The following is a 26,170-nucleotide window of genomic DNA, read 5'->3' as shown; positions in this document are numbered from 1 at the left end:
ACAGATGTCTATCAAGTAGCACCTGAAATCGCGCTGACCTTGCTACTTTCAAATCGCACTACTTCAAGGGAAGTAGCGCGATTTGAAAGTAGAATCAATGTGAACCAGGGCTGAAGGAGTAATGTTAGATATATCAGTGAGTGTTTTATATATTAACCTTTTTTTTTTATACTGAATCAACACAATTTACATTGACTACCTCCATGGCCCCATTAGCTGCCTAACAAGATAAATCACAACAAAATACCTGTAATAAAAAGACAGAAAATTGTTTCTAAAAAGGATATGCATGGATAAGGACTTTTATTGCTCCAGTTCTTAAAGGATTAAAAGGGTCCAGTAAATATAAAGCTTTGGTGGCAGTGAAGCGAAATATTGCTTTCCCTTTATTCAGGACAATGAAAGTCTGTGGAAAGAGATAATACAGTAACTTGCTAGTATGAGATTATAAAGATACAAAGACTGTATAGAAAACCACTGTATATACGGTACTCAATAAAGCAATACAAGAGGTAATTGATAGCAACCGATCATGGGTTATTCTGCTCCTTGCACAGATTGTTCCATAGAACTGTAGCAGTGTTGTGTATAGTAATAATAAAAAAAGTCCAAAAAGTTAGTCTGCTAGGATGGAAATGTAATGCTTGTTAAGGACCACCCGATAGCAAATTTACTGCTACAGGGCGGCCCTCCTGTGCAGAATCACGTATAAATATGCAATTCTGCTGATTGGGGGGGGGTGCGCATGTGCAGTGTCAGCGGGCCCCTTCTGCTGTGATTACTCACAGCAGAAGCTGATCTGCGGGTGCCGGTGTTCTGACAAGAAATGGGCCCCGTCTAATAATGCCCGCCCCGGACCTGCGCAGGCGCAGCGCTTGCACAGTACGGAGCACTACGGAGCTGCCGAAAGCCTTCAAACATGAACAGCTGTACAGCTGAACAGCTGTGCAATACAGGGCAGGCATTATTCTACGGGGGCCATTTCTTGTCAAAACACCAGGACTGGATGTCTTCTGGCACCCGCCGATCATCAGGCAGAGACACAGACTGGAGCTCTGCCCTGAGTAAAAGCAGAGCACATAGTACAGTAAAACACTGGCTAGGCACACAGTTAACCCTTTAAATCGCCCCTTCCCAGACAGTGTCATTAGCACAGTGACATATTTTTAGCACTGATCACTGTCACCAAGTGTTCCCACAAAGTGTCAGTTGGTGTCCGACCAGCAATATTGCAGGCCCGCTATAAAACGCTGATCGCCGCCATAACTAGTATAAAATAAATAAAATTCCATTATTTCAGTTTGTATTCCAGTCTGTAGATACTATAACTTTTGCGCAAACCAATCAATATACACTTATTGGGATTTTTTAAACAAAAACATGTAGCAGAATACATATTGACCTAAATTTATGAAAACGTTTGATTTGATTTTTTTTTATTGTATATGTTTATAGCAGAAAAAAAGCAGTAGTGATCAAATACCACCAAAAGAAAACTCTATTTGTGGGAAAAAAATGATATAAAAAAATGATATAAATTTTATGTGGGTACAGCGTTGCATGACCGTGGAATTACATCAGGAATTGATGTTTAATATCTTCAGTTTGGAAGATTATCTATACTTCGATGTTGGAAGACAATTTTTTTTTTTTTTAATGACTGTGTCGTACCACAAAAAAATAGCCTGGTCATGAAGGGGAGTAAATCTTACAGCGTTTAAGTAGTTAAAAAAAAAAAAAAAACAGATCCAGGACCGCCAACGACGTGATCTGTATTCACCTCCCCGCTAGTAACCGAACTCAACAAGCATTTAGAACAGGTGTTCACATTTTTCAGAAGTCAATGTCTCCATGCGGACTTCTAGTATTCAGATACTCAGAAGGTAGTGAAGTCAAGGTAGGAATGACAGCACTACAACCTTTACACATATTAGCAGGTTTTCAGTCACAGCTCCCATATTTCTAACCTTAGAAGTTCAAAAAAAGAAAATAAGCATTGGCAACAGGTATGAATATATTGGGCCAGATTCTCAGAGGAGATACGACGGTGTATCTCCAGATACGCCGTCGTATCTCTGAGTCTGGCCGGTCGTATCTATGCGCCTGATTCATAGAATCAGTTATGCATAGATTTCTATTAGATCTGACCGACGTAAGTCTCTATTTTCATAAAAAATTCCAAAGACCTAAAAGCATGAACAAATGCTATGTTCCACCACCAAAATGACTGACAGGACTGACTCTCACCTTCTATGATGGACCTTAAGATTTAAAAAAAGGACAAAACAGGCAGGTTCCCCTTTTAATAGTCTGGATCAGCTGTATTGAAAGTTCTGATTCCTTCCTGTAACATGGGTCCACTTATGGGTCTTTGGAAATCCAAAGCGATTTGCACAAAAACGCTGTGTGTCTTTTGGTCCTTTTCAGGTCCGAATTCAGCCCAAAATTTTAATCTAGGCTAAAATAGGACCTGGAACTGTGAACCACCATGCACCGGACCCAGGGGCGGACTGACAACTCATGGGGCCCCTGGGGCAATAGAAGATTATGGGGCCCCTCTGGCTTACAGATGACCACCACGCCAGGAGGTAGTGCAGAGGCGGGCAGCTAAAATCTTGGGATATTCACATTAAAAGCATGTCATTTTCGGACATATCAGGGACAGATCTAAAAAAAACACAGATTTTTTACATACTGTCCCTGGTTTTACTGAGCCTGGCAACCCGGATGGGGCCCCCTAGTGGCATGGGGCCCTCGGGCAGTGCCCCGAGTGACTCATGGTCAGTCCGCCCCTGACCGGACCCCTGCTGTGAGCCGCATGCGGCTCATATGTGAACCCAGCCTAAAACAAAAATAAATTGTGGGTAAAAAATGCTGTTTTTTGTTTTAAAGAATCAGCAGATCAGAGGTGCAATGTCAGGCTCCTGCAGATGCTCAGGATAGCTGTCTGCCTGTACCTCCAATATAGGCAGGTAGTTACCTGAGAGCAGGAAGATCAATGAACTATGAGAGCGCTCACCAGCGCCCTTGTAGGTCATTGAGAACTACAAGCTCAGTGCACAATGGCTGATGGTACATGTAGTCTATTCATTCACAGGAACCTGTGAATGAATGATGCAGCAGTCCGGGATCTCCCACCCACTGTCACAGGGAGAGGGGTGCTGAACATGTTACATGTTACACCCTAAATATGGGTGTAACATGTAGCATGTTTGAAAAAGTGAACTGAACCTTTATGAATCTGGATTTGCAACAATGGATCACTGTGATATCCAATCACAGGCTATCACAGTAAATACGCTACACAGTCTTCTGTAAACCCAATATAAGTCTGGGCACCTGCTGAATTATCTGGCAGACATGCCCTCAACATGGGGAGGGTGCTTTGCCAGATATAAGAGCGGGGCCACCCAGTGACGTAACCGGGTGACCCCGCCTCCTCCTGATTTCATGTGACATCATGTAACGTCAGAGGGTGGTGGGGTTCCCCGTTTAGGTCACCGTGTGGCCCTGCCCATGCCTATATAACAGCTGTCAAAGCGAAAAGACAGCAGTCGGCGGGGAAGCCTCCCGTGGAGGCTGCGTTTTTACCATTTTCATTGCATTGATATATGTCCCCTGGGACAGTACCCGGGCCCCCATACACTTTTTATGGCAATAACTTGCATACAAGCCTTTAAAATTAACACTTTGGATTTTTCACGTTCGTGTCCAATAGACTTTAAAGGTGCTCGCATTTTCGCACACATTTTTTCTCTGTTCGCATTTTCTGGTGCGAACTGAACTGGTGGGTGTTTAACTCATCCCTAGTCATGGTTATAGGTCTTCGACCTCCTGATCCTAACCTGTTTGAATATGTTTATTGAACCGTCAGCTGTGACTGAAATACCATGTCAGTACTATTGCCGAGATTGTAAACCGCTGTCTTTTGTTAAATAAAGAATTAAAAGAAAAAAAAAAAGGTTGGGAACCTCTGCTAGCTTAAAACTATTCTCTTAACAAAGGTCATCAGCATTACATTAAATACCAATACTCGCAAAATATTAAATTTTCTTTTTAAAGCATCACCTTTTGATTACGATAGAAAGGATCAAGATCCTCCAGAGGTACTCCAATAAGTTCTGGAGCTGGATCACCATAAATAAGTGGCAGACTCTTTCCAACTTCCAGGCCATTGTTGGCTTTTAGTATTTCCTCCTCAAGAGGGTCAATATTTTTCTCTTTGCGTATCTTCTCCTCCTCAATGTATTTCTCTATCTTCGCAAGGCTTTCTTTTGTAAATCGCCGCAGGCTGTCAGGGCCGGGAGGATGCATCTTGGTGGCCATATTGTCATTCTGTAGTTAGGCTTAGCGTGATGTGGCCTGTCTGGCTCAAAATCTAAAACCTGAAAAAACAAAAAGGCAACTACAATGTTATATACAGATAAACAAATACACAAGCATGATATCTAAAAACATAAAAAGTTGTGTGCTATAAGCTACATAGTATACGATTACTGCTACATAGTTAGTCAGGTTGAAAAAAAGACACAAGTCTATCCAGTTCAACCACAACAAAATAAACAAACAAAATAAAAAACATAGTACTATCCCATACACCCAACTCCATACCCACAGTTGATCCAGAGAAAGGCAAAAAAAAACAGCAGAGCATGATCCAATTTGCTACAGCAGGGGAGAAAATTCCTTCCTGATCCCCCGAGAGGCAATCAGATTTACCCCGGATCAACTTTACCTACAAATCTTAGTACTCAGTTATATTATGTATATTTAGGAAAATATCCAGGCCTTTCTTAACGCAACATAGAGCTTTCTCCTGTTAGACACTAAGGGGGTAATCACAAAGATCCGCCGTAATGTAAATTTTCGCATTTAAGTTACACTGTCTTAAAATTTCTACCTAAGTGCCCGATCCACAAAGCACTTACCTAGAAATTTGGGGCTGTGTAACTTAAATTCCGCCGGCGCAAGGCGTTCCTCTTTTCATGGGGGCAATTCCCATTTAAATTAGGCGCGCTCCCGCGCCGGCTGTACTGCGCATGCTCGTGACGTCATTTTCCCGACGTGCATAGCGCGAAATTACGTTTACGCCGAACTTTGTGGATCGCGACGGGTCAATAAAGTTGCGTCGGGGGAAAAAAAAAGATACGCGAAAAAAAAAAAATTCAAAACAAAAAAAAAATCTAGTCGCTGGACAGAAGGGTCTGCTTTTACATGGTGTAAACAGTTTACACTTGTAAAAGCAGCCCTAATTTTGCGTTTGCAAACTAAAACTTACAGAGAAAAAACGAAGCTGAAAAGCTTTGTGGATTTCCGTAAGTGCTAATTTGCATACCCGAGGCGGCATTTCGACACGAAATGCCCCCAGCGGCGGATGCGGTACTGGCCGAGCGCCAGACAGATACGAAAAAATGAACGGCGCATGCGCCGTCCCGTTGACGCATCCAGTGCGCATGCTCAGAATCACGTCAAAACAACTGCCTAAGATACGTCGAATCACTGCCTACGGCGTGAACATAACCTACGCCCAGCCATATTCACATACAACGTAAACGACGTAAAATACGACGGCTTTTGTTCCTGGTCCATACCTTTGCATGGGTTGCGCGTCATTAATGGGGAATATCTTTACGCCGACGTACGACTTACGCAAACCGTGTATATTATGCGCCGGGCGCAAGTACATTTGTGAATCAGCGTATCTCCCTCATTTGCATATGTGCCTAGAAAATCAATGGGAGCAGCAAATGCGCCCAGCGTAAATATGCGCCCACTCTACGCCGGCGTAGGCAAGTTACGTCGGTTGATGAAGCCCTATTTTCTGGTGTATCTTAGTTTGTGGGCACGGCGCACAGATATAACGGCGCATATTGCACTTACGCGGCGTATCTCGAGATACGTCGGCGTAAGTGCTGTGTGAATCCGGGCCATTATTTATAGAATAAACATATGTAAACCAAAATACTAAAACATTTATAAGACTTCAAAGAGAAATAGTAAGATTAGATTTCAATTTTATTTTTTTTATGTTTTCAGAAGTTTTTCAGCAGATGGTGAACACATTGGGGGCTATTTCCTAAAGGCAAATCTACTTTCCACTACAAGTGCACTTGAAATTGCACTTGGAAGTGCAGTCGCTGTAGATCCGAGGGGGGGCATGACAGGAAATAAAAAACAGCATTTTAGCTTGCACATTTCAGATCTACCCCTCCGATTTACAACGACTGCCTTTCCAAGTGCACTTTCAAGTGTAGTTTAAAGTGGATTTGCCTTTAGTAAATAACCCCCATTGTTTTCAGAATAATCCAAAATGACAAAATGTTATTATGAATAACATTTTCATGCTTGCTGTAATAAGATCTTCTTGAATAAAATCATTTGATCACAACACTAATTGAAATGCTATTTTACAATCTATTCAACGGATTCTTTTGCGAACTGACAATTGAAAGTGACTAAAAACGTACACCCACAGTCACAAATATCAGGCATATTGCTGATTGAATTAGAACGTTCGGGTTTCTCAATTTACTTAGAACCAATTGTATCATACATTGAAATCAGTAAGCAATAAAATATCTAAAAAAGGAAACCCGTCTACAATTAAGAGGCAAAACACAAATTGAACACTTGATAGCGTTGTGCATAATTATAAGACCATTACTTAAAAATAAAATAAAATAGGGTAACTTCAAATAAAGACACCTTTGGACAAGCCCAGGTAAAATCCAAAGCAGTTTTGCAATTTTCAAAGTACAATATATTAACATGTCTACATCAAACAGCAACCTGCTACTTATCCAAGACAATAATATACAGAAAAAGAATATCATCTCACCAGCAAAGCAGATCAAATAAGGTTTCTTATAACAGCACAGCACGCAATAAAGAGGTCTCTTTTCCAAGAAGTCTAGCAGCAGGCCAGCTAAATGTTGAACAAGCATCTGTTTGCATACATTTCCCTGACATGGATCTGATCTCTAAACATGGTAGGCAGATCAACTATCCACAAAACTACACAACGGAAGCTGCTCCCCTTGTATCTTGTATCTCTTGTGAGATTTGAGCATCTAGGGGTGGAGAAAGCAGACCAGAATTTACACTTGGACAACGCGACACAAACCGTCAAAGCAAAGTAAAAGGTCTTCAAATAAATTCTTATAATAAACCTTTTATAAGAGTAACAATGAGATTGCTATTGCTGACTGCCTTCTGAAAATACCAGTTGCCTGGCTATTGTTCTCACACTCCGACTTTAACATTGACCCAGGATAAGCAGGATAATGACGGGTTCCTTATTTATATACTTGTCCCGAGTCTGTGACTCAAAGCATAGAGAAGCCAGGGGGTCAGCATGGCAGTAAGGCATATAGCATTTGGACTATGAAAAATCGGCAATGGCAGCCCCTATTATCTTCTCAACAAAGATTTATTGAACCCCTTAGCACGGCGCCTCCATGCCCTTTAATGCCGCGTACAGACGATCAGAAATTCCGACAACAAAACCGTGGATTTTGTTCCCGACGGAATGTTGGCTCAAACTTGTCTTGCATACACACGGTTGCACAAATGTTGTCATAATTCCGATCGCCAAGAACGCGGTGACATACAAGACGTACGACGGCACTATTAAAGGGAAGTTCAATACCAGTTGTGTTAGTAGAAGTTTGGTGAGAGACGATTCACGCTTTTCAGCCTTGTGCTTTTCAGTCGGTTACATTGTGACGAATGTGCTATCTCCATTACGAACGCTAGTTTTACCAGGCCGAGCGCTTCTGTCTCGTACTTGATTCAGAGCATGCGTGGAATTTTGTGCGTCGGAATTGTTCACACACGATCGGAATTTACGAGAACGGATTTTGTTGTCGGAAAATTTGAGAAGCAGCTCACAAATTTTTGTTGTCGGAGATTCCGACAGCAAATGGAGGCTACACACGGTCGGCATTTCCGACATTAAGCTCCCATTGAACATTTGTTGTTGGAAATTCCGACTGTGTGTACGCGGCATTAAGAGGTTTCAGACGTCGGGAGGCGGGCATTTCAGTCATGTGACCACTGTGATTGGCTGTCACAGTGGTAACATAATCGAAAATCTCCCAAGTAGCGATCGGGAGCTTTCTGTTACCCGCCGGTAACTATTCTGAGGGTGCGTGCTCTTGGCACGGCATGGTTTACATTTTTGATATGAATAAATGCGGCCTCTCTGCATTAAGGCTCACCATATGCATATGGCCGGTGTGAAGAGGTTAAAGGATAAATTCACCTTTTCAATAAAAAAAAATAACAAATGCACATCTTTTGCTGGTAAAAAAAAGTGCATTTATTATTGTTTTTCACACTGGAGCCTGTAAAGCATTGCACCTGTGATCAGCAGCTGCCGGACCCGCTGATCGGCTCCCACTGTGTCCAATCACAGCTGGAGTGGCGTGCCAACGACCCGTGCATTCCCCCTAAAGCGCGTGCACAAAATCACGTACAGTGTGTGGATGAGCTGCATTTTTGCTGCCTGCCAACTAACCCCCCCTTAAAAAGGAAGTAAAAAACACCCTGCAAAACAAAGGCATAATGAGCTATTATGCATAGCATACTAGCTCTTAATAAATTACTTACCTGAGATCGAAGCCCCTGCAGCGATCGAAGCCCCTGCAGCCCAGATCCTCCTCTTGTCGGGTCCCATACTGGTGCTCCTGGCTCCTCATATCTGTCCAGTGCCCCCACAGGAAGCCACTTCCCATGGAGGCACTGGTGCGTGTTCACTCACAAGCTCCACTGCTGTATCCATTGACACAGACAGTGGGACTGGGCCCTGCCCCCTGCTCCTTCAGTCATTTGAGTTGATTGTCTGGAGCGGGGCCAAAGGCTCCCACTTCTATCAATCTGCCCATTGAGGAGGGAGACAGCGGTGATGGACGCTGCTCTTTTGCATGTCGCTGGATCGGATCAGCCTTAAGTAAGAATAAGGGGGGACTTGGGGGGATCCTGCACAGGAATGCGGTGCAAATCCTATGCGATGTCAGCAATCGCATAAGTGTGAACCCAGCCTAAGTCTCCTGCACATGACTGGGCATTCAAGAAAAAAAAAACAGCTTTACTTTATATACTAAGACAAGTGCTCATTATTTACTCATTGAATAAATAATTTGTACTGCAAATGTGTACAGTATTTTCATTTCCATGTTACACATATAAGGTATCTGCGCATTTCAGATTTCTGAGCATCTTAAAACTGGAAAGTTAGGGTCAGATTCAGGTACAATTGCGGCGGCGCAACGTAACCTGTTTACGTTACACCACCGCAAGTTTTCAGTGTAAGTGCCTGACTCTCAAAGCACTTACCTGTAAACTTGCGGCGGTTTAACGTAAACCCGTCCGACGCAAGCCCGCCCAATTTAAATGGGGCGTGTACCATTTAAATTAGGCGCGCTCCCGCGCCGGACGTTCTGCGCATGCTCCGTTCGCAATTTTCCCGACGTGCTTTGCGCGAAATTACGGCGGCCCCGGCGTGTTTGTGAATCGCGACGTGAGTAACGTACTTACGCCGGAAAAAAAAATTCAAAATCGATGCGGGAACGATGGCCATACTTTAACATGGTGGAGTAATTTTACACCATGTTAATAGCACACTTAACTTTCCGATGGGAAAAAAAAGACTCGCGCCAACGTAATCCTATCTTGTATCAATCAGTTAACGGTGTTGTAAATTAGTTGGTTTATTATAAAATTAGGTCATAAACAAGGCTATAAGTATATACCAATAAGCAATGTTACATCTCATACATTTTTTTAAGATGCTTAAACCGTACACAAAGTAACAGAGTGCACATTACAGGATATGGACAAGGTATTCAGTTTCATCCTCTCCATATGTTCCTTCTGAGACAGCAATAAGTCAAGTGCACCAGCACTTGCTGTGTCCACATCAGGATCTCATTAACAGGAAACAAATTGCAGACCCATAAACCCATTGGTATACGTGTCACTGCAATGTTCACATCTGTTCACTATTTTTATAGGAGGTTCAATTTCATGGCTCATAAGACTGTTACACAAGTTCTTTACTGAGGCTGGGTTCGCAATGGAGAACGCAGCGGCTCACAGCAGGAGTCCAGGGCATCTCCATTCACTGTTTCAGGTCCTATTTTAGCCAGATTTTTTGGGCTAAATTCGGACCTAAAACGGACCAAAAATTTGCACCGGAGCCACTGCTGAGATGAGTGAACCAGCTACATAGAGAGCCGGTCACAATCTCCTGTTGTGCGAATTGGATGCATTCGGCATCCAATTCACAATTGTGTGAACCCAGCCTAAAGGATAGCTTCAGCCTTAAGAGTCTGTGTTGACAGGCTTTTGTTCTCTAAAGGTGGGTTTTGCATTCCCATACAAGTCCATGGAGATGCAAGCCTTAGGGCTCTTTCACACGGGCGGCCCGTTCAGATCCGCCTGCCAGTTTTTTAGGCGGACCTGAACGGGTGCTCCGTGCTCCTTTATGGAGCCGCAGATGTCAGCGGTGACATGCCCGCTGACATCCAACCCGCTCCGATCCGCCAAAGTGTGACGGAGGAAAAACCTACTTTTCCATCCGTCTGGCGGATCGGATGAACATGGACAGACGGTTCATGTTCATCCGATCCCCCCATAGGGGAGAGCGGAGAAAAGACAGGGCGGTCCCTGCACAGTGTGCAGGGACCGCCCTGTCATCCGCCGGCTCAGCGGGGATCAACGGAGCGATCCCTGCTGAGCAAGCGGAGGTTCACGGGGCGGATCATTACTGATCCGCCCCATGTGAAAGGGGCCTTACTTGAAGCGTGTCAAATACAGATGAAAAGGAGGTCCATTGCGGGTCAAATGCACCTGTCAATTAATTCTAAATGATATCATACGGTTCTCAAACTGATGCTATAAACAAGCGCTAAGCCGATCTAGACCCAAAATGGATGACACTTAATGTGTATTGTACAAAGGGGGGGGGGTACTAATGCGCAAACCACAGCATAAAAGGTAAATGTAGGGAATGTGGCGCTAACTAATCCTAATAATAATTAAGCTAAAATCTTAATTGAAGATGGAATCCATGTGCAAATAATGATTCAATCTGTGCAAAATATTAAATGCGGCAATAAGTAGAAGAAAAAACAATTGCAAATAATTGTGCAAAATAGGCAAAAATTGTGCAAATTCGTTTGTGCAAAAAACAATTCAGAGCTATCATAGAATGAAAGAATGTGCTAAAAAACAATTTGCCAAAATAAATAAATAAATATAATAAAATTGAGCAGTACATTTTAAAATATAAGGTTCAATGTAAATAAAAAAAGACCCATACACGGTGCAATAAGAATCCAATTGTGACAGTCACTTCAAACGTGTAATAAAGTTAATCGGATATAAAGTGCAAGTGCCACCGTCCAGCCAATCTCCACCATACAGTGTGTGTGGTAATGTTTACCCCAGCCTCTCACCTCATGTATCTGCCTCACTGACAAATCCACACTGGCCGATTCGTCCCCAGATACTACTGCTCATATGACAGATCAATTTCCACTCTAACAGGTCTATCCCCAGGGCTTTCAGACTCTCAAGCCAATGCCACTCAATAGCAGGCATACCCTTTGAGAAAGTCATGTGGACAGTGACGCAACGCGTCAGAAAAAATCCGGGTAATTTTTACTTCCGGTCGTGACCGAGAACGGAAGCTCTTCAAGCACAGATTTTCTTTAAGGGTTAGCAATGTATCTTTTCGGCACACATTTCTTCACTTATTTATGTCAATAACCAGCAACATCAGATGGTCTCTCAAAAGAAAAAGATCCAACAGCCAGGGCCATCTTAATAGCATCATGGGCCCCTGGGCAAACTAATGCTTTGGGGCCCCTACAATGGAGACAGTGCAGGTAAACAGACATCAAGTAGGTAGGAGGCAAACAAGCGGAGCTTCCCCTTTTGGGTGGAGCTCCGCATTAACTACATGATCATTCTGTACAGCACAGAAACAGTGGGGAAAATACTACATACATAAAGTAACAAAGCTGTCCTGTGCATACAATATATCTGCTAGATTCATGCCCCCCCAGCACTCTGACCCCTTTAGACCCCAGATATTCCTCCCAGCACTGTAACCATATACTATAAGATACCCCTTGTATTGTGACCCCACTACATCCCTGATACCCCCTACACTGTGGCCTCCCTACATCCCTGATACCTCTAACACTATAGCCACCCAAGCTACCTCAAGCACTGCTACCCCTATACACCCCAGATCCCCCCTCAGCATTGTTTTCCCCCCTTTTCCAGTGGAGATACAGTGCATGTAAACTTTTGGCTCTGTTCCCACCTCCAGCACTGCACTCACTTATACCAATCAAGCAGGCAGAAGGAGGGACGGAGGAGGGAGCATCCCTCTGGGCATTCCAAGCCTTTCAGTGCAAACAGTGCTGACCAGCTGGGCTCACCATGACACCATCCACAAGGTTACTTCTGCAGGTGGGCTCTCAGTGTTGCCGACTCAGCAGCTCCCACTCCAGCACCTACCCTGCAGCCTTCGAGTCCAGAGCATTCACGCTGCATAGGGTGGGGTCAGAGCATCACATGGCGCTCCGGCCCTGCCCCTCCCTGCTTGCTGTGAAATAATAGGTATCGTTCTGCACAGCACAGCGCATTGCTGCCAGCCTGCTTCTTCTTTGTATCCATCACTCTCAGTGCCATAATGGGGCCCCCAATTTCGGGCAGCATGGGCTCAAGGACCAGCTGCTTTGGGGAAAGTGCAGAGGCCCCCCATGCAACTGGGGCCCATGGGCAGTGCCCAGGTGTGCCCTCTCACTAAGGCCACACATCATGAAACAGACCCATATGCATGAAGTGAGATGAATGTTAGCCCGGACTCCAGCCAGGCCACACCACCAATGTGTTTTGCTCCACCACTTGGAGCTTATTCATTATTAGGCTCCAAGGGGAGGAGCAAAACATATTGGGGCATGGTCTGGCACGGGTCTGCTTCATGATATGTGGCTTATGGATCTTTTCCGTTGACATTTCTGCAGCTTGGAGCTAGGAGCTCCCTGTCCCTGTCTGCACACAAAGTGGTCTAGTTGGACTTTACCTCTTCCTGAGCGGCACCTAAATGTTGTCTTTTCGGGTCCCAGATGGTCTCTGCAGTCTTTTCACCCAATTCTTTACTGAAAGTTTTGCTGGGAATTTTGGCCTACAGCTGGCATAATCGTTTTATGACTTGCAGAATCTAAAAAAGTTCTTACAATTTGGCATGATTTGCTCCCAATTTTTCACTTTTTTTTATGGGTTACCTTTTCATTTCACCTCCTCATTTCAACCTTCCAAGACAAACATTAAAACTGTTTAAAAAGACAAAATCTTGTGTTAAAGGAGGTGAAAAAGGTCAAAGCATGTCAAAATTAAAAAAAAGTTCTTTGGCCAGCTTGTGGATAATTACAATTTGTTTCCACAAAGGTTTTGAATTTCACGGTATTTCTATTTGTTTGAGGCTGTCAGTACATGAACTCTTGCCCTGTCCCTGTACCAAGACATAGAAGAGTATTCAGTAGTATATAAATCAATATCTACCCTTCCACTGATTTGTATTCACAGACAGGGAAGAGTGAGTGACTCCTAGCAATAGGACTGCTATGAAGCGATTCCAGGCACAAGGCTGACTCTTCAGCTGCCATTCCAGATCATCCAAAGGAGCATGGCGGGGTCAAGTTTCCTCTGCCTGATGACTCTGTTCATTCCTTCTAAATAACGGATGAAGCCGAGAGTGAGAGACGCAGGAGGAGGGCAGCAAGAGTAAAACAGGGCACAAACTAACATCCGAGGTCCCAATAGCAGCCCTCCCTCTTTTGCATTCTCCGTCCCATTCCCTACTATTTTACACACTTAAAAATGGATTCGTTTCCGCTCCTAACTAAATTCAATCTGGGGCTGGAATGAACCTTTCTCCTGTCGGCTGGATTAGCTGTGAACTGATACCTTCCTTCAGGCATTATAAAGCACATGGACATGTGCCAGTTCTTTGGCCCGTCTTCCTCGCTGCTTCTATTTGGAACTAGACTCATCTTAAGGATTGAATGCCTTTTGCAAACCTCAACACTCTTTGTACAAAGAATTTGTAAAGCATATCATTTATGCTTACATCACAACTGCCCAAAAGGAAAGTGTGAATATACCACAGAATAAAATGAACGCAATACCACAGAAATGGTCAAACTGGCAACTTTTTAAAACATGGAAAATAATCCATCTAGCACAGTGGACTCCAAACTGCAGCCCATGGGTCACTTTGCTTGCCTTTATTTGGCCCATGGGTAACTTTTCCTCTCACTGATACAAGACATTATTCCTCACACAGACGCCAACAATGGGGCATAATTCCATCTACTGACATCAACAACGGGGCCCTATTTCTTCCATTAAAAACAACGATGTGGCACTCAGGGCAGCCATCACAAATTTTGGGGCCCACTACACAGCTTTAGGCAGGGCCCCTCTGGAGCAGAGAACTGGAACCGGGGGGGAGCTCCTCTCTCCTGCCGCGAGATAAGCGGGGGGGGGGGGGTGTGGCAACGAAAGTGTTATCTCTTTTCTTCTAGGGGTTTCTAGCTGACAAACAAAACAAAGTCAAGTGTTCTCTTCTCTCTCCTGCCACGAGTTAAAGGTGGGGGGGGGGTGTCAGACGAATGAAAAAAATGGGTGGGGCGGCCGGGCCCTTGGGGACCACCAGGCCCCTTACAGGTGTAATGCCTGTACCCCCCTGATGGCGGCCCTGGTGGCACTATTTCTTAAACTGACACCAACAATGGGGATCTATTCCTTCCACTAATACCAATGATGAGGCACTATTCTTCCCACTGACACCAACGATGGGATGCTATCCCTCCTACTGACAGAAACTACGGGGCACTATTCCCCCCCTATTACCAAAGGTGCATTATTTACTCCCACTGATACCAGGACAATTTATACTCCTATTGGCCACAGTCTGGCAGCCCCCTAAAATCTGAAGAACAGCAAACTAGCCCTTTGTTTAGAAAGTTTGGAGACCCCTGATCTGGCAGATCAAGGGTCTGATGAAAACATCAATACATCACATCATGAATTAAGAAGGAATGTGTCTTCACTAACAAAGAACATTATAATTTTGTGTATGAAATCACTTCATCTCAGCATCCATGATGCCACAGCCTAAGCAAAAATAACATGGTGTCCGGCTACCCGGTGTATGGTTAGTGCTTCTCATGACGGGGGTCTGCCAGTTTGAAAACCAATCACTTCATGTAGTCTCTATGAGAGCGTCAACAAAAAGCGAATCTAGCTTGTCATGGTAATATAAAGCTGTCCACAGGTAGATATACTATATAACTCTATATTTTAAACATATGCTTTAAAATATTAACAAGAGCCAGAGCAGCCCTACCACAGGAGAGGCAAAAGAGGGAGCAACAGCATTTGACTTTCTTGGAAAAAGTGACTGTTTACACATTAGTGCTCCCTATGTTTTTTGGACTTCGGGGGCTTTCTTAGAGTGGGTTCACACTGGGGCGGCACGACTTCGGGGGCGACTCTGCAAGTCATCCTGAGGACGACTTCAGAGGCGATTTGCAAAATGACTTCTGTATAGAAGTCAATGCAGGTCGCCCCGAGCCGCCCCCAAAGTCGTACAAGAACCTTTTTCTAAGTCGGAGCGACTTGCGTCACTCCTATTAGAAACGGTTCCATTGCATTTAATGGGACGCAACTCGTCAGGCGGCTGAGCCCAGTGTGAACCGGGTCTTAGGGAGGTATTTGTAAACTTAAAGGGGTTGTGTGGGTTTTTTTTTTTTTTTAAATAACAAACATGTCATACTTACCTCCATTGTGCAGTTCATTTTGTACAGAGTGGCCCCGATCCTCGTCTTCTGGGGTCTCTTGGCGGCTGTCTCGGCTCCGCCCAGCAGGAGCTAACCCCCCTCTGAGGAGTGCTCTCCCAAGGGGGTTAGCTTGCGGGCGCGCTCCCGTGTCATACAGTCGTTGGTCATAGCCGGTAAGTAAAATGGGGGCTCGGGGGGCAAGGTGGTCTGCAAGGTGTTTTTTCACCTTAATGCAAAGGATGCATTAAGGTGAAAAAACACAAAGCTTTACAACCCCTTTAAGCCTCGGACACACTACTAGTTTTCTTTTGTTCAATCCAGCGGGTTTAGCTGTTGTCAGCCACGGAGGATAGGGGAGGGGAGGCAAGTGGGACCTCATAACAAGATTTAGGAAGCACCGCACTACATAAGACAAATGTACTTTGTCCCATGGAGGGCATAACAACGTAAAGAATGTAATCATATCTCTTTAAAGGGAATATATAGTGGTTTTGTATGAAAACATTTTTTTTATTGTAGTCAGGACTAAAATATAAAAAGTAAATATATATATATATTTTTTTACTCAGATAAATATAAATTACTGCATATGAAAATGATGCAGCCCTCAAATCTATCCAGCAGGTAGAGCTCTTGGCTTATAGCTCTCCCACTATCTTCCTACGATCTGTTGGAAAAACATATCTGTTGTATAAAAGATGTGTTGTTTAAAGCTGGATCAAACTAAAAATCTAAATGCAGAACTGAATCAGAGTCAGAGCAGTGATTCATCTCTTATCAGTCATCCCTGGGCTCAGTAGTAGTTTCAATAAGACAGATTTTTTTCCAAAAGGGAGCTTCTTTTGCTGTCTTTTCTAGTTAACCCACAGTGCTCAATCATTAGTAATCCTTCGCCTCATAGTAACTGTTTGTAAAACAAAGACTGTATATATAGTAAATACTGTCCAGAAAGGTATGTTACACTGGAAAATGAAACAAAAATTGAAGCCAAACATATTAAAGTTAATAAAAACAGATCAACCAGCGCAAATAAATCCTAAAAATACACATATTAAAGTTATTGTTATTTTTATAGGGAAAAACAAAAACTTTACAAACATGTTATACTTACTTGCTCTGTTGCAGTGGATTTGCACAGAGCAACCCTGGATCCTCCTATTCTCGGGTCCCTCTTCTGTGATCCTGGTCCCTCCCTCCTATTCAGTGCCCCCACAGCATGCAGCTTGCTATGGGGGCACCCAAGCTGAGTCACAGCTCCTTCTGTCCATTCAAACATTGAGCCCTGCCCTGGCCCCGCTCCCTCTCTCTCATGATTGGCTAGATGACTTTGATTGACAGCAATGGCTCCACTGCTTTGTTTCAGCCAAACAGGAGAATCTAAGACGGCTGAGACACTCATGGACATCGCTGGACAGAGAGGGACTGCTGCACACAGAAGGCTTTTTAGCTTAATGCATTAAGATAAAAAACCTTCTGCCTCTACAACCTCTTTAGGGTTTTTTTATGCTGTTCATTGAGTTTTAGATATACAGACAGGTATAGAAGCAATATAGTGAACACAATTTCGAAAACATCAGAGAAGTGGTAAAAAGATCAATATCCATGGTGACAAGAGCACAGCAGATTAAATGATAAAGTAGTGAGTGTATACAGTAAAGCAACCTTTCTCAGCCTTTTTACCTATAGATTTAGTGGAATCCTTGAAATAGTTTCCAGATCCTCTGCAAAAACCCATTTATTGGGGTTTAATTGGGAAAAAAGTCCCATACATTTATAGCCACTTGGGCGAATGCCACCCTTATGCCGCATACACACGGTCGGAATTTCCGACAACAAATGTTCGATGGGAGCTTTTTGTTGGAAATTCCAACTGTGTGTACATTGGACATTTGCTGTCGAAATTCCCGACAACAAAAATTTGAGAGCTGGTTCTCAGATTTTCCCCAACAACAAAACTTGTTGTCCTAAATTCCGAGCGTGTGTACACAATTCGGGAGTCACGCCACTCCCCCCCCCCCCCCGCTGTCTCCTGGGAAACACACTGGTCCCAGGAGAGAGCGGGGACCAGTGACTTCGCGCTGCGCTACTTGCGCATGAGCAGTAGGGAACTCACTTCCTGATTCCCTCACCAAGGATGGCGGCGGCAGCATCTGAGAGACGAGCGGTTGCTCGGACTCGTCTGCCGACATTGCGGGCGCAATGGACAGGTAAGTGTACATTTTTTTAAAGTCAGCAGCTTTAGTATTTGTAACCATGGTTGAGAATGGCTGCAATAATGTAGTCTCCTTGTACAACCATAGTAGCCTAAATGATATAGAGCATGTGCATGGATCCCACATTTTTTTAAACCACGTGGGGAAACCCGGTTGGTATATTTAAGTTGGTATAAGGATAGGGTAGGCTTAATTACATTTTTCTACTTGGAAAGAGATGTTGGAGAAGATTGTTTCCAGGTCAATAGTAGGTTTCATTTTTACATAGAAATAGAATAGTCTGATTCATTTCCTAGAGTACGAGGTCATTTGGAGGTCCAACAAAACCAATAGGCATGCTTTGGGACATTGTATATTAGGCAGGCCTGAGGCAGAATTAAAGGGACTCATTTACCTGTGACCAGTTTCTCTTTTTTTTTATTATACAGACTTTTTATTGCTTTCCTGCCTACAGTCACATGATGTGCCATAATAAAAACATGAAGGGTGCTTCTGGATAGCAGCATCTGTCCAGAGAAAGTATCCCCAAACCGGACAGGGGAGGATACGGCTGATGACCGTCTGTTACGAACACTAAGGCAGCACTTCAAGGTGAAAGCAACGACTCTGAAGAAACAAAATAAAAAGGAAGGTGCCTCTAAATGCAGAACACAAGGACTTTATTAGCCAATTTTTTGCTGGACGGCTGGGACATCCAACACCCCACTGCAGACTTGGCCATCCCAGGATTACCACCATTGCCGGACTCCTCCACATGATGAGCCTGTTAACCACCACTTTTTAACCCCTGTGGCTAATAAACTCCTTGGGCCAGATTCAGAAAGGACGTACGACGACGTATCTCCAGATACGCCGTCGTAAGTCCAAACGTGCGCCGTCGTATCTATACGCGTATTCTTGAAACTAGATACGCCTGAAATTTGCCAAGATACGACCGACGCAAGTCTCCTACGCCGTCGTATCTTGGGTGCATATTTATGCTGACCGCAAGGGGCGCTTCCGTAGATTTACGCGTTGAATATGCAAATGACCTAGATACGCTGATTCAGGAACGTACTTGCGCCTGTCGGATTTAGCTACACCGTTTACGGAGGCTTACATCCGGCGTAAAGTTACCCCTTCTATATGAGGCGCAGGTAATGCAAAGCATGGACGTCGGAACACGCGTATATTTTTACGTCGTTTACGTAAGTCGTACGTGAATGGGTACTGGGTGTAGGTTACGTTCACGTCTTTGCCATTGAGCCGTCGTATCTTAGGGCGTAAATTCGACGTGATGCGTAGCGCATATGAGATACGCCGATCTCTGTGAATCTGGCACCTTGTGTTCTGCACTTAGAGGCGCCTTCCTTTTTGTTTGTTTTTTATATGATGTGCCATGAAAACGCTTTGTCACCTGGATTCTGTCCAAAGATCCCTCTTAAAAGCTGAATATTTTCTCTATGCCTAAAGGCATTAATAATAGCTGTTTGGCTTTTTTTGGGGGCTTTATAAAAAAAAAATTCTGATGGGCCCCTTCCCCCGGCTGTTATTCCAGCCTAGGCGAGAATTACGTATCCTGATTCTGCAGCCCCCTGGAAAATCCTCATTACTTATCCCAAGAGGTTACCGGAACCTGTTTACAGAAGGGCCAGAGGTTGGAGTTGTCATGTCATCAGGGGCCGAGTTGCCTGAACCCAGAAAAGGCAGACAGCTGAACCGAGATAGTGGCGCGGTACACAGGTGCAGACACATGAATGGCATATTGCTGCAGGACAACGCTGGATCCGTGAACAGGTGAGAGGCTATTTTAGATTTTTCTCATCATAAAAGTAAGGGAGGATGCATGTTTGGAGTTAAATTCCTACTTTTAAGCCTTGTACACACGATTGGATTTTCCGCAGACAAAGCGTAGGACTTTTGTTCTATGGGCGTTGGTCATGAACTTGTCTTGCATACAAACGACAAAGAATTGAATGACGTGGTGTTTCAGCTCTTTAGCGCCACCCTTTGGGCAACTTTTGATAATGTTGTGTTATGGTTAGCATTGCTTCCGAGCATGTGTGTTTTTACTTTGGACACGCGATCGCATAATCCGACAACACACATTTGTTATTGGAAAATTTTAAAGCTATCCAACATTTGTTGTCGGAAAATCTGACAACAATTGTCCAAAGGAGCATCACGTGTATGAGGCTTAAGTACGCTCCTTTTGATAATTGTTGTCCAATTTTCGGTCAACAAATGTTGGATGATAGGCTAGTAAATTACCGGTGGACAACGGCTCCATGTTAGATTTTCGTATGGTCAGTACACAAATCCGTCACACAGAAGTCGAAAGTACAAACACACATGCTCGGAATCAATGCTCACCAAACATGAAATTAGCAGAAGAGGCCCAAAGGGTGGCGCTCAAGAGCTGAAATTCCTCGTAGTATGTCCCTATATTCATATTTGTGGCACGACAATTGTGTAAGTTAGCATGCAAGACAAGATCTTGGCACACGCCCTTTTGACAAAAATCAAACACTCGGTTGGCCAACAATCGGATTGTGTGTACGAGGCTTTAGTGGCATGGTGGGGGCCATAAGACCCGAGTGTCAGGGCTTCAGTGCAGCTCAGTTTAGCCTGACAAAATCACACAGGCAGGTGCATTAGTCAAACCTCTTTAGTGAAGCGGAGCTTGTTTAACACTGCTGGCCACTGCACCTGCTGTGTGACAGGTGCAGTGGCTGGGAAGAGACTAATGCCGCGTACAGACGATCGGACATTCCGACAACAAAACCATGTTTTTTTTCCTACGGATGTTGGCTCAAACTTGTCTTGCATACACACACGTTCACACAAATGTTGTCCAAAATTCTGAATGTCAAGAACACGGTGACATACAACACGTACGACGAGCCGAGAAAAATGAAGTTCAATAGGCAGTGCGGCTCTTCTGCTTGATTCCGAGCATGCATGGATTTTTGTGCGCCGGAATTGGCTACACACGATCGAAATTTCCGACAAGGACTTTTGTTATCAGAAAAATTGAGAACCAGCTCTCAAACATTTTAGTGCTAAAAAATTGCGTCTCTCATGCCTCCCCTGTGAGTGCTTTCACAGTAGATCGGTGTGCATGTTAGGGACTGTATGGGAGCGGTGTATACACCGCTCCCAAAACGCCCTGTCCATTGAAATGAATGGGCAGCACTGCCAAAGCGCCGGCAAAGCGATTCACCAGCGCCGCTTGCAACATCTTTCTTCAGCCGCTAGTGGGGGTTAGAAGCGCCCCACTAGCGCCCCAAAAGCGCTGCCAAAACTACAGTAAAGCGCCGCTAAAACTAGCGGCGCTTTACCGCTAATGCATTCCTTTCCCCAGTGTGAAAGTACCCTTAAGAACGAACAGCGCGCCCACTTTAATTGAAATCACATTGTTACATCAGTAACTGTTGCAGCAGCCCTTATTTATATTGTATTTGCTAGCGCAAGAAATTTATTTGGTTTGTCTTTACTAAGCGGAAACATATGCCTAAAACAACACTGCTTTACAAAACGCACCTATCATAAAAAAAAAAATGTACACAACAAACAAAAATGCTTCCCAATGGCCCGTACACGCGATCTGAAAATCGTACGACAGATCCTTTTTTTTTTTTTGGTTGCTAGTCTCATATCGAACATGAAGAGTTTACCAACGTGAGGAACATTCTCAAAACGACAGAATAACAATTTGGAAGTGATGTAGTGTGTTTAAGTGTATTTGTATTGTATTTTTGAACAACAACTGTGCTGCTTAAAGGAAAATCATACGAGAATAATTTTCGTGCTTGTCATATCAGATAATAATCGGGTGATCTGTTGTGATCGGTTCCAACGATCATATTATCGTACGTATTATCGTACGATCACTTCGAAAACTATATTTTTGTACGATTTTTAGATCGTGTGTACAAGTTCATGTTTAGTTCAGATTCTCATGCTTTGGTACATAACTCGTGTACAAATGTATGGAAAAAGCGCACTGCCCACTGCATTAAAATGCTTTTTTTTTTTACCACTTTAAAAACAATCCAAAAACAATGGCAACAAATACTTGATCAATTGCAGACGTGAATGGTGAGCAGAAATGAAGATTCAATTAACCGACGTGAACGGGGAGAGTAGACGTAGTACAATCTAAGAACAGGTGTCTGTATCACCCATATCACCATCTGAGAAGCATATCTTAACGTCAACCCAAGCACTATTTATAGCCAAGGCGAAGAGTTTGATATGCAGCGTGGTCAGGCAAACAGGTGCCATTACGATAAAGAAAAGCTCTCGACTCAATAACTCAATACATGTTAAAGCAAACATAACTCCATATAATAGGCAACACTATTGATCGATACAAATATACAGACTTTTTTTATAGCGTTTACAGAGTCATTTAAAAAAGAAGTACTGGCATATATATATATACATAACACTCTTATATCATGCTAATTGCAGAAATGGGAGCAAGAAACATGACAGTAAGAGGACTTAAAAATTCATATATGCAACAAGGTCAAAACCAAGCAACATGATTAAAAACCACTTGCTGCCCGGGTCAATGTTAAAATCAGCATTTTTTTTTTGAAAATTACTTATAACACCCAAACTGTATAAATTTTCTGAAAGCAGAGGCCCTGAAGTATTACACTGTGCTTGTTGCAATTGTTTATATCACACAATATTTGCACAGCCATTTATCAAACGCAAATTTTCAGAAAAATACACTTAAAGGAATTTTAGTGCATGCAAATGCAATATACCAGTGAAACCTCGGATTGCGAGTAACGCAGTTAATGAGCCTTTTGCAATACGAGCACTGTATTTTTAAAAATCCTAACTCGGTTTGCAAATGTTGTCTCGTAAAACGAGCAGGATTCAGGCCAGAGTGGTGTGCAGTACCGCGTTTGGCCTGAGGTGGTGGGGGGGGCGCTGGAGCCGAGCGGAGCCGAACGGTTTTTAACCATCTGGTTTGTGCGATGCATCCCCACTTTTTCATCCACTATATGGTAAATACACTCATGAATATATAGAGATAATAATATTTTCGTATGAATTGAAATGTATAACAATGCTTTGTATATTGCTAAATACCTTAAATCAGATTTTTTAAAACATAATTCCCCCTGAAGAAGACCAGATACAAAATGGGTCGAAATGCATTGGGGTATTTGGAATATTCATGTGGACCACCATGCTGTAAATGCAATTGACAAACCATATTTTTTTGGGCATATTTTTCTGTCAAAAGTAATGTTTTATGCTGCTGTGTGTATCGTCAACCAGAGTTTGTGTTTTAAATCTACTGTACATTTGAACGAATCATGTATCTATCTTAAAGATTAAAAGATTTTATTTAACGACTTATTTACAATTTAAAAAACCCCTTGGGGAAACCTTTCATTTTTTCGTATACTTTTGGGTTGTGCAGCCTCGTTGGACTCTCATATATGTATTTTCCGTCTTTCTGCACGGTCTTTTACCTTGCCTAAATATGGGAAATTCATCTGCTATTAATTAACCTAATATTGAAATGTAAGTGGTCATTTTTTGTATTTGTGGATATAATGGATATCGACTTGCTTTAAAGTGCAATTTTTGTTAATATTGTATTGTATTGTATATTGTTTTGATTTTCTATAAACAGTGATACAATATCCCTGATGAAGATTCTAACAATTACTGTCAATTGAAATGCGTTGGATCAGCCGCTACGTGTCATCGCCAATCTGTATCAGCAGTCATGTAGTGTGCAGTATCACTTTTTTTCAGTTTTTCAATATGCAATGTCTTTTAAACATTTGTACTGAATATTTATCATGTTGAAACCTTCAATGAATTTTTTTCTACATATGTAATAATAAATAAAAGTTTTTATAAAAAGGTATATTTTTTCTGTGTTAATTTCCTTAAAAACAACAGAGGTTTTCCCCCAAAAAAATTCCATCTTGTTTTTGTATTCCTTGAAATGACCGATTATTATGTCTTTAAAAGTTATTGGTACCGTGTTTCCCCAAAAATAAGCCTGTGTCTTATATTAATTTTGGCAACAAAGAAACACAGTAGGGCTTATTTTCGGGGGTAGGTCTTACCATGTAATGTGCTGTGTTCTCTCCTCCTCTCCCTCCCTGCCTGTCAGGAATCCCCAGTGTGAACTCAGTTAAAATGCTTGTAAAATCCAATAATCCACTCTATTACAGTAGTATATAATGTACAATGTTTGTGTTTCTGTAATATAATTGTGCCAACTACCTTCGTTATAGGGCCGCTTCTGTGACCCACCGGAGCTCTCTTCCCCACAATTAAATTACAGAAAGACACACATTGTAAATTATATACTACTGTAATAGAGTGGATAATAGGATTTTACAAGCATTCTAAACTAGGGCTTATTTTTGGGGTAGGGCTTATATTGCAGCCCTCCTGAAAAATAACGCTAGGTCTTATTTTTGTGGTAGGTCTTACTTTCAGGGAAACACGGTATTGAGAGAGAGCCCTGTATTGGGTGATGTTTCTTATGCCCTGTACACACGATCGGTTTGTCTGATGAAAATGAACAGATGGATTTTTTTATCAGATATCCGATGAAGCTGACTTTCATCAGTCTTGCCTACACACCATTGGTTAAAATTCTGATCGTGTCCAACGCGGTGACGTAAAACACAACGACGTGCAGAGAAAAATAAAGTTCAATGCTTCCGAGCATGCGTCGACTTGATTCTGAGCATGCGTGGAATTTTGACCGATGGGTTTCCCCACAGACGATTGTTTTTTTTCTATCGGTTTTTTAACCATACGAAAATTTTAAAACAGGTTCTATTTTTTTTTACCGATGGGGAAAAAAACTGATGGGGCCCACACGCGATCGGTTCGTCCGATGAAAACGGTCCATTGGTCCGTTTTCATCAGGCGAACCGATCGTGTGTAAAGGGCATTAATCCTGCTCATTGTAAAATTTGACAAAACTGGTGGTTCAAGCTTGGTGTCAAAATTTGCACCGTGTATAACTTGTGCCCTAATTTTTTTCCAATAAACAAAGTGAAAGAAAATATCAGAAAGAAAGAGCCAAAAAAAAATGGCAGCCAAAAAAAAAAGGTAAATAATGTATAAAATAGTTTCGTATAGGATAGGATAGCTACGTTTGATTCATATATACCGGTAAGTAACTTTATATTTATGTTATCCTAAAGCACTAGAGAAAGCTCTTTCAGGCTGTTTCTGTAAACTACTAGAATCACTTTGCATTGATTGCCAAGACACAGTTTATAGGAACACATCGTAATCCTTACAACTTCGTAGACTGTGGAACTTTATTGCTTTCTAATTCAGACCTAGTGCGACTGGCTCTTTCAGACACAAGGAATGATATTCATACTTAAGTTATTTATGGTACGGCCAGAATTCTGTAAGATGTCTCAGCACCTCCTGGAATTAAGATTATCTGAGGGAGGCAGCTGATCCTACACAGAAGTCCCCTCTTCTCACCTCACCCACCTAATGTCGCAAGTCCACACTCCATAATGAATGCATTCCTGCCATCTTGAATATCCTAGTGAGGAGCTGATCGGTCAGTCTGACAAATTCCCCAGCAGATGAAAAATACGTTGCATAATGCATATAGAGTATAACCACAAATCTAAAAGAATTCTGCTTTGGTTTTAAAGCAGAATAAACATTGATGATGTCAGTAAAGTAAAGAGAAAAATGCTATCAGTTTGTTAAAGTTCACTGGAACCCACTTAATTACTGCAATGCAGTCTGGCAGCTTATACATGCAGCCAGGTGCTGGGCTACAGTAATAAGAGACTTTGCCCTTTATTCTTTTCTCCTCTACAGGGATACTGATGTTATGCTGCACCATCCTCCTCTTGCCAGCAGGAGGATAGCTAAAGCCAAAAAAGCCAATAGACTTCTATGCAGAGTGCTGGGAATCCTGGGAGTTTTAGTCAGAGATGGCATCTATATAATGGCTACACTATACTGGTTACATTACAGATCAGAATAGGTTCTGTACAGATGGAGGAGTGGAAAGATGATTTTTTTTTATTAAACTGCCCAGGAAAGTTCTTCCTCTTGGCACTGAGGGAGTTAGAGAGAGCG

The 26,170-nt window shown here is 42.8% G+C and overlaps 1 protein-coding gene across 2 annotated transcripts in view; it reads right to left on the bottom strand.

Annotated features, from left to right (window-relative positions):
• The window catches only part of SCN4A (sodium voltage-gated channel alpha subunit 4), a 140,942-nt gene that overhangs the window by 85,511 nt on the left and 29,261 nt on the right, over window positions 1-26,170 (bottom strand). For both annotated transcript variants that reach the window (XM_040331479.1, XM_040331478.1), the window contains exons 2-3: window positions 4,069-4,385; window positions 288-406 (exon numbers count right to left, since the gene is read on the bottom strand). In XM_040331479.1, the coding sequence (XP_040187413.1) occupies window positions 288-406; window positions 4,069-4,326 (377 nt within the window). In that variant the 5' untranslated portion in view covers window positions 4,327-4,385. The remainder of the gene's footprint in view (window positions 1-287; window positions 407-4,068; window positions 4,386-26,170) is intronic.

The sequence above is a fragment of the Rana temporaria genome, chromosome 12, assembly GCF_905171775.1.
Source record: "Rana temporaria chromosome 12, aRanTem1.1, whole genome shotgun sequence".
Classification (NCBI taxonomy): domain Eukaryota; kingdom Metazoa; phylum Chordata; class Amphibia; order Anura; family Ranidae; genus Rana; species Rana temporaria.
This window is presented reverse-complemented; position numbering and strand designations above follow the sequence as displayed.